Here is a 9720-nt window from a genome sequence, read left to right as displayed (position 1 = left end):
CTCTTCCATCTAAACCACCCTATATGCATTTATTTCACCTCTAGAAAAATAAATTCCTTGCTTACAGTTGGCTACATTAGTCAAGATAACCTGATTAAAATGCACTTTTAATGGAGTAAAGGATCCCAGATAGTGCAGTGGTTAAGACATTCAACTGCTAACCAATAGGTCGGTTCAAACCCATCAGCTGTTCTACAGAAGAAAGATGAGGCAGTCTGCTTCCTTAGACTTAAAGCCTTGGAAACCCCATGGGACAGTTCTACTCTGTGCTAGAGGGTCTTTATGATTCCGAATCTACTCAATGGCAGTGGGTGTGGCTTTCATCTGGATTTCCCACATTTCTTCACACCTCTTTTTTATTTGTCCTTTAAGTCATAGGCTTTATCTCACCATTCTCCTTATATGATAGCTGCTCCTAGACTCTACAACTCCATGAGCAGAGACTAGGTCTTCTGTATCCTAGCATTTTCAATACTATCATAGAGTCTTCCAAAGAACACATGTTCAATTAATGTTTGAAGAATAACAGAGCCAGTGAACGAGAGGTACAATTTATTAGGATGGAATTTTATCTACATTCTTGAATCGGCTAAGCATATTCAGGTATGCATCGTTTAATTTTACAGAATAGAAGTGGTAAGTGAAACTAAGAATTAATCATTCCTTTACTTTCATTTTAATGTCTTGATGCCAAATACTTTATGCTGAGTTCTTTCATATTTCCAAGGAAATACCTTTTCCAATGTCATGTTATCTTATTCCAAACGACTAAATAAGATTGAACATTTCTTAATTTGTTTTATAAAAGAGAAAATCTCTTAAGACTTATTAAAAACAAAACAAAACAAAACAAAAAAAAGCTCACTGCCGTCGAGTTGGATCTGACTCATAGAGATCCCTCCTTGGATTTCTGAAGTAGTGTCACTACAGAAGTCGATTGCCCAAACTTCCTTCTGAGGAGTGGCTGGTGGCTTTGAACCCCCACCTTTCTGGTTAGCAGTCAAATGCCTTAGGCACTACACCACCAGAGCTCCTATTAAGACTTATACACAGCAGTAAATATTTGACCACTCTCACAAACTTAGATTCTGAAGCTAATTAGAATTTCTATTGAAAGGAACAGTGTTTTCTAAAAAAGTATTCAAGATACCACACAGAACAGGAACACAAACGTGATAAATACGGTATTGCCTCTAACTCTAACCCAACTACTCCAGTACTTAGAATGTTGGCTGTCATCTTTAAACACAAAGCAAAGAATTTTCTTTAGATTTCACTTGAAAAAGAAAAAGCTTTTGGACTTGGGCTTGCTGGGTGTGGCCTTGGAACGTGCACTGGCTATGGCACTAATTTGAGCCTTGGCTTCAACTCTGGCTCGAGCTCTCGCTTCTTCATCTTCCAAAGCTTCTTCATACAGGAATGGGAAGGCACAGGGGATGGTATTATGGACCTTGGCCCAAAACTCCAGGACTTTCATCTTACTTGTTTCAGCGTGAGCCCTGGGACCCCACAGGAACTCATAATTTGGAGGATCACTGTTGGGTACTTGCTGGTACTCCAGATACTTTTGCATTACCATATCTCTGGTGATGAGCATCCTGGGCTCCCCAAAGAAGAAGTGATTCTTGCCAGCATATAACCCCAATGCATTCAACACTTCCCAGACTTGCTCTTCAGTGGCACAGTTGCCCTTCGTGAAAATTACACCCAAGACAGTCATCAGAATACCTGTCTTGGGCATACCTCTGTCATCACTCAGATTCCCATCACAGCTTAATTCCAATTTGTTGATGAGGACATATATATGCCTGTTAGGGTCTATTTCCTTCAAGTCAAGGCCAAAGATCAGCTCAAGGTTCTCAGAGGCTCTCCTAAGGATTTCAGAATAGTGATTCTTATGAAATTGTATTATATTTTTCATAATTTCTGCCTTTGTAACGAGCTCTTTCATTTGATACTTGTACAGCAGGTAATATACCAATATAATCACCTTAATTTCTAGTTTGTCTTTGTACAACTTCTGAGTGGTGGTCTGGGCCTGCCTAGAGCTTAACCTTTCTTGGTGGTTGACATCTTCATTAGCTCTTGTGTAAAAAACAGCTACATCAGAAGTGATGGTGGGATTGGTGCATGACCCAGCAGCTGGTAAAGCTTGGGGAGTACTCTTGAAATGAGGAGAGGAAGAGTAGATGGACTCCTCTTCAACTGCTGCAGTGGCCTGATCACCCTCTACTTCCAGGGTCTCTTCTTGAGTCTGGCAGCGTTTCTTACGGGCACGGAGTTTACTTTTCTGACCCCGAGGCATGATGAGTCCGATGAGGGACAGAGCACAGGAGGGCAAGTGATGTGGACACCTGGAGAAGAGAGGATGAGATGGTGTACAACCCTTCATCAGAGAGACAATATCTTGGTTTTAATGAAGAAAAATTCTGCAGGTTTCCTTGAGGCCACTGCTCTAAGAAAACACTAGGCTTCTGTTCTCTGATTAGCCTGTCCCCTGAGGACTATGAAGGAACTACAGTATGCCTTAGGCTGCTGCCTGCCAGCTCTACCTGGGGCTTACTAGGGTATCAGGAGGGGCTGCCAGATGGGCCCTCTCTGTTCTAGGACTTGGAGGACCCTCTTCATTCATATTCAGGAGCATCAAACCAACTATTGGCAGGGCCCAGACACTACAGAGGTTTCAGTTCTGGGCGGAAGGTGTTTCTCTCAGTTCACATTCAGGGCCATCACCTTGACTTCTAGTAGAACCTGGGATCTCTCTGCTCTACTTCTTTTATGCTGATCCCTCATACCAAAGCCCAGAGGAGGAATTGAGGAGGCAACTAATCTGACCATATCTGCCTGGGATATCCAGTTATGACAACAGTGGTGGACCTCTATGGGACCCTCTTTGTTCTGGAGTAGTTAGGGTTTTAGTCCTGGTAGGGCCCAGGATTCCTCCCTCTGCTTACTTGAGATCTATTCCCTAAGAACAAAACCCTCACATCCCTGAAACCCTTGAGGAGGAACCTGAGGAGCCTCAGCCTAAAAATAAATGTCCCAGTATTTCTCAGGGCTGATAGCACTGGTAGGGCTCTCTGGAACTCCCACTTTTCTGAGGCATATGATCCCCACAGTCCTCACTCAGCATCTTTATCTTGTCTCCTGACAATGCCTTGGACCCCTCTTTCTTCTGATCTGAGATCTATGCCCTCAGACCAAAATTTTTCACCTATCTGAAAGCCAGAATTAGAGTGCAGAGCCTCCTCATCCTGTCACACTTGTCTGGGGTCTCCCAGGGCTAAAAGAAGGTTATGTATATGTTACCTTCTGTTTTATGGGGTGGGTGATTCCTTCAATTCTTAGGTTCCTTATCTTACCTCTTCACCTTGTCTACCATGTCTCCTCTCCTTTACTCCTTTACTCCCTAAGAGCAGAAGTCTCACCTCCAAGAATCCCCTCTATCCATATAGTGAGGAGGTGTCTCAGATTGAAAACTCTTTTTATAAGACATCACAGAGCTGAGAAGGAACAGGACTCTTTGGTGTTCCATCTGCTCAGGGAAGTATAGTTCTCTCAGTCCTGAGGTTTCTCATCATTATTCCTCAACTTGACTGCCCTCCCACTGCAGACAGGAGGTCTATTCCAATCAGACAAAAGGCCCTCATCTCCATGATATGCTGGAGGGGGCAGTCAGCTGGCACTCACATTGTTCAGAGCCTCCAGGGGCTGACTACAGGAGTAAGGCCTGATTCTGTGCCCCTTCTTCTTATGTGGGTAGTCCTCTGAGTTCTCACTCAGGGTCTTCACATTGACTTCTAGAAGTGTATGGGACCCTCCCTCTAATGACCTGAGGATACTCCTCTCAGATACAAAACCTCAACTCCCTGAAATCACCTAAGCACAAAGTGAGGCAGTGCCTCAGCCTCACAATCTTACCCAAGGGCTCTGGAGAGAACAGTGGGCATGGGGCTGTGTTAAAACCAACCAAACAAACAAACAAACCAAAAAACCACCTCACTGCCGTGGAGTCTATTCTCATATAGAACCCCTTCTTGGGTTTCCGAGGCAGTAACTCTATGGAGAATGAAGACGTAAGTTTGCAGCACATCTGCCCACCCTCCCCTGAGTTTGAACCTCCAGCCTTCTGGTTAGCAGTCAATTGCCTTAGTCCTCATTTATTCCTGAATCAGTGTTTTCCTCAGACCTCAGTCAGGAATTTTACCTTACCCTCTGGTATGTATGAACTTCTCTGTCTGCTGACTTGAGATTACCCTCCTCTCCTCATACTAAGACCTTCACTTCCCTAAGACACCAAAGACAGAAATCAGGAAGCCTGACATCCCTTTTCCTTCACCTGGGCCTCCCATAGCAGACAATATGGTCTTTGGCTCTTTAAGGCTCCCTTTGTTCTGAGGGGGCTGGTCCCGTTTAACGTCACAAAGCGTCCTTGTCTTTACTTATTTGAGGACCTGAAATACTTCCCTACTCTAGTCTGAAGCTGAACCCCTTGTTCAATGTCCTTATCTCTTTTAGTTCCCTCAGGGGGAATGCAGAAGGCGCTCAGAATTTGCTACATTAGGCTATCTCTGTCTGGTCCAGACAGCTCTGAACTCTGTGGAAACCCCTGCAATCTAGGGTTGGTCATCCCCTCAAACCTCATGCAGGGACATTACCTTGTGGTAAACTTCACAGAGACACTCAAACTTCTCCTTCGGCAAACCTGGTACCACCACAGCAATTCCTTGACTCACCTCAGACACGGAAGAGGAAGACATAAGGTTGCGTCACATCCGCCCACCCTCCCCTGGGGTCTCTCAGGGCTGACAGCAGGGGCAGGCTCTTCGCAGCCCGATCTGTTCTTGAGTAAATGGTTCCTTCAGACCTCGCCCAGGGTTCTTTGCTTTAAGGTCTGGGACCCTTCTTCTTGCTGGACTGAGGTGGAACCCTGGATTCATGGAGCGCTATGCCAGAAAAAATTCACAGTGCACCCAGAGAGCAATGTATCAAGGGACCCCTGGCGGAGCCATCCAGGGCTGACAAAAGGGGCGGATTTTTGTGAGGACCCTTCGTTTTGAAGTAGTTGATCCCCTCAAACCTCATTGTTGACACTTGTCTTAATTTCTGAGGCCTAAAAACCCTCCTTAAGCTTTCCTGACACCACAAACTGCGGACCTGTCTTCATTTCCCTAACACCCAGGAGGCAGAAGGCAGGGGAAGCCACTTCCAGTCACTTCTTCCATGGACTTCTGAAGGTTGACCAGAGTGGTGGGGTTTTGAGCTGTCCTTTCTGTTTTGGGGTTGGTAGCTCCTTTAGACATCACTTAAAGTTTTCATCTTTACTTTTATTAGGACATAGAACCTCTCCCTCTGCTGGTCTGAGTCCCACGCAATGGTCCACTTTGCTCAATTTGCAGGTTTACATTTTATTACATTCACTACAGATCATGTGATGACTTTGAAGATAGCTAGAGCAGAAACTTTATTATTATTATTTAATTAGTGAGTTGGGGTTGTTAGAAGAATAAAGATACAGTTTTGGAACCCATATATCCCAGTCACCAACTACTCAAAAACTCACTGCTGTCGAATTGGATCCCACTCATAGGGAGCCCTCCTTGGGTTTCCCAGGTGGTATCGCTGTGGAAATAGATTGCCCAACCTTCCTCCCGAGGAGTGGCTGGTGGATTTGAACTGCCAGGCTTCTGGTTAACAGTCAAATGCCTTAGGCACTACAGTTAGTTTAATTTAACAAGGGACTGCAACATCTCCAATGGTTTACACCCACCCTATAAATATTTCCATTGTGGGCCTGCCCCCTATTCCACTGAGCGTCTGTTGTACATAGGTAAGCACACAGCCACAACACATCAGCACTCTGGCATGAAAATAATTCAGGAACCATGGAAGACAGGTTGAGTGGTGATTTCATTTAGATTTCCAGATATTTCCACTTTCAATTCTTTTTTCAATTGTGGTAAATATAAATATATAACAAAATATTTGCCATTTCAACACATTTACATGTACAACACAGTAACATTAATTGTGTTTACTATGTTGTGCAACCATCACCACTATACATTTCCCCTACCAGAAGCCCAATGCCCCCTAAACAATGACTCTATTTTTTTTTTCTTCTCCCTCCCATCCCTGCTGACCACTAAGAACTTTGGTTTCTATAAGCTTATTTGCAGAATCACTACAGTACTTAGCCTCAGGGAATTCCCACTCCAATCCCCCACTCATTGCAACTGCACATCTCCATCCACTATTCATTAGCACTCCTTACTGTTTTCAGCTGTCATCACTCACCAATCCCCCATCACTGTCACATCCCCAATCTCAGTGGAGGTGGGCCACCGTGCCCACAGGAAGAAATATTTCTCATAAGACTCAAGACAGCTCTTAGTCCTAGTACACTGTGAAGGATGCACAGGGCTACCAGACTCTTCCGGAATCTACTGATAGCATCACTGGACAACTCAGAAGAGTCAGCTACATTCTATGTCAAAGTGGTAGGAAATATTCTAAGGTAGTGTGGGTTATCAGGCATGACCCTCTAGTCTGCCCACACAGATCACCACACAACTTCAGGCTGGTTATGATGAATCAGAGATTTTCAATGCCTAGATGGCACATAACAACAACAACACAAATTCATCTAGGTTGTACAGGACCCTCCAAAAGACTTCTCACTTTCTCTCCTTCTGGTCTCTTCTCTACACTGCACTGAAGTGTGAACTGGGCTCTCCGGACTTTGTTTTATATGTAATATCTCTCACTGACGCTGGAAAATGCTCTGCCCTCCAAGTCCTTCCTATGCCCTTCACTGGCTGTGGGTGTCCTGTGTGGACTCATTTCCTGGAACCTGGTCATTCTGACCCAATCTTTGGTCTTTAAGTAAAGGCAAATGCCAATTGACATTTGGAAATTTTGAACCATGTCTAGAGGAATTCTGATATTCACAACATCATTATAGAAACCACACTTTATATTGGTAAGAAGTGAAATTAATTTTCAGCTAACTAAAAGACAGGGAAATACAAACTAAAATAACAGTGAGACAATGTATTTTCACTCAAAAGTTTGACCAAAATTTAGAAGACTGATAAAATAAAATGCCTGTGAGAGTGTAGGTTATTCACATTTATTAATATGTGAGAATATGAATTGGTGCATCTTTATGGAACAGAACTTAAGCAATATTTATAAACATTTAAAATCCTCACATTCTCTCATTTTAATCCAATTTGCACTCTGCTATGTCTTCCTTATGAGAAAACATGCACATTTGCCCAAGAAGTCATGTTCCAGTATTTCAGTTCTATTAATTACCAGCAACAAGTGGAAAATAAATTATATATCCATTAGCAAGAGAATGATTAAATTAATTCTGGCATGCATGCATACAAAGACATACACACACGCTTACTTTAGAATTCCAGGAAGCAGTTAAAAAGTGAAGTAGATCAACATGTGCTATCATAGGAAGATCCTGTATTCTTTTTGTTGAGTGAGTAGCACAAGAGACAGAACAGTATGTATATTGTTACTCATGTATGTTAGAAACTCAGAATGTATTTTTATCGCACTACTTTGTAAGAAAAATCCCAGAATAAACTTAAAGATAATGTGCACAATCTTTTTAATTGTGGTTAGTTATAAGGAGGTGGCTGAAGTTTGGAGAAATGTAGTAAGGGAGTGGAATTGTCATTTATCCGTATTGTTAGAATTCTATGGCAGCAAGAATATATTCACTATTATGTTTATTTAAATTAAAATATTTAAGTACTTCTGACAACAGAAATAGTAGCTGTGTATTAGTCAGATAAAGGAACTGCTAGTGGATGCCGTGGAAAAGTCTGAAACCTGAATAGCTTGACACAACAAAAGTTTATTTCTTGTGCATTTAGAACCTAATGTAGGTTGTCAGGGGCTCTCAGCTGTCCAGTCATCCAGGTATCCAGGTTGCTTCCATCATGCAGTTCCACATCTCAAAGAGGGCTCTACATATTTGCTGCTGGACACAACATAAAATATGGAAGTGGCCTACTGTCTTGAAAATGCCTTGCCTTGTAAGTGACAAACATGGCTTCTGCTCATCTTTAGTGGCAAAGGTGGTCACATGACCCTTCCTAATGACAAGTGGACTAGAAACATAGTCTCCCATGAACCTAGTAAGGAGAGCAAGACCCAATGTGGATGAGTCCTTGCAGTGTCTCCCATAAGCTGTTACATTACTCACTGCCATCAAGTTGATTCCGACTCATAGCAACCCCCATTGGGTTTCCAAGGTGGTAAATCTTTACAGAAGTAGATTGCCCCATTTTCCTTCCACAGACCAGCTGGTGGGTTTGAAGTGCTGACCTTCTGCTTAGCAGCCAAATGCTTTATCCACTATACCACCAGCTGTTACATAAACTAAAAAAGCAAACTCACTACCATCGAGTCAGTTATGACTCATAGTGACCCCTACTGGGTTTCCAAGGCTGTAAATCTTTATGAAAGTAGATCTCCCCATCTTCTTTCTGTGGACACATAGTATGTACTTAATTAAGAACAACTATTAGAATTAGTCATGAAAAAGCCAAAATTTCCTCATAATTTGCTAACATTTCCAAGTGCCCACTATGTGACAGTTGTTTTCAAATTCAGCATCACATCAATTTTCAAAAGGACTCTGTAAATCTCAGTAAAGGGTGACCCTTTCTTCACTCAATAGCACTTTTCTGAAGTGACCTATAATTCAACAAACAGAATCTCCTTCTTCCTTTGGGTGCATGGTCAAAATTATGATTTCTGTGTTTCTACTATCAATACCTGAAGAAAATGTTTGAACATTTGGGTAGGTGCAATTTTAGGCACACTGAGAACCCAGGATTTTTCCCTGGGGCAGACATGCACAAGAGTCAGGGGAAGGATGGTGGATTCTTTTTTTCTTTGATTCTTATCCAAGCCAGCATGTCTACTGAAGAAACATTTCCTACTTAGGTGGTTGACAGCAAAATTTCTCCACAAAGATGCCCATGCCCTTATCTCTGGAACCTCTGGCTATGTTATGTTACATGACCAAAGGGAATTTGCAGTTATAATTAAGGTTAGCAAACTAAATTTAAAACAAGCATAGTATATTGGACTATCCAGGTGGGCCCATTCTTTCATGTGATGTTATAGAAGCAGAGAACTTCCTCAAGCTGGGATAAGATAGAGATGCAACGGAGGAGAAAGTTAGTTTTCAAGGGTGAGAAGGATTCACTGTGCTTGTGCTGCCTCAAGATGTAGGGGCCTGCGTGCAAGGACTGGAGAGAGGCTTCTAGGAACTATGGAGGCTCCTGGTGACAGCTAGCAATTAAACACATCCTAGTCTTATAAGTTCAAAGAAGTGATTCCCCAAAAGACTGAATTCCAGAAATAACCTGAGTGAACTGGGGAGGAGATTCTTACCAGAGCCTATGGATGAAAGTCCCAATAGATAGCCACAGCTTGAATGGGCCTTTGAAAGCCAGAGCATAAAAACCAGTAGAGCCAAGGGGAATTTCTCACCTACTAAAATGGGTGTTGCTGTAAGCTGCTAAACCTGTGGCAGTTAATGTATCAATAGAAAACCATTATATCCTTTTGTAAGGACTCTAGATTTGAAGGAATACAGAGGCTGTAGATGGTTGCTACACAGTGATTTCCAGGGTCCTTCTTAATCTAGCATGTATAAGAGAGCCTTTGGCTTTTGGCTAGTGA

The 9720-nt window shown here is 42.7% G+C and overlaps 1 protein-coding gene across 1 annotated transcript; it reads right to left on the bottom strand.

Annotated features, from left to right (window-relative positions):
- Positions 1-1273: 1273 nt before the first annotated feature.
- Positions 1274-2305, bottom strand: LOC103211136 (melanoma-associated antigen B10-like). The gene has a single exon (XM_007957055.1). It carries the CDS (start codon positions 2303-2305, stop codon positions 1274-1276), a length of 1032 nt encoding a protein of 343 aa, XP_007955246.1.
- Between the last annotated feature and the right edge of the window lie 7415 nt (positions 2306-9720).

This window comes from Orycteropus afer, unplaced genomic scaffold (genome assembly GCF_000298275.1).
Source record: "Orycteropus afer afer isolate SDZICR_OR568_19922 unplaced genomic scaffold, OryAfe1.0 scaffold00697, whole genome shotgun sequence".
Classification (NCBI taxonomy): Eukaryota; Metazoa; Chordata; class Mammalia; order Tubulidentata; family Orycteropodidae; genus Orycteropus; species Orycteropus afer.
This window is presented reverse-complemented; position numbering and strand designations above follow the sequence as displayed.

Coding starts and splice junctions, on each gene's coding strand:
- LOC103211136 (XM_007957055.1), bottom strand. CDS start 2,305: ATGCCTCGGGGTCAGAAAAGTAAACTCCGTGCCCGTAAGAAACGCTGC.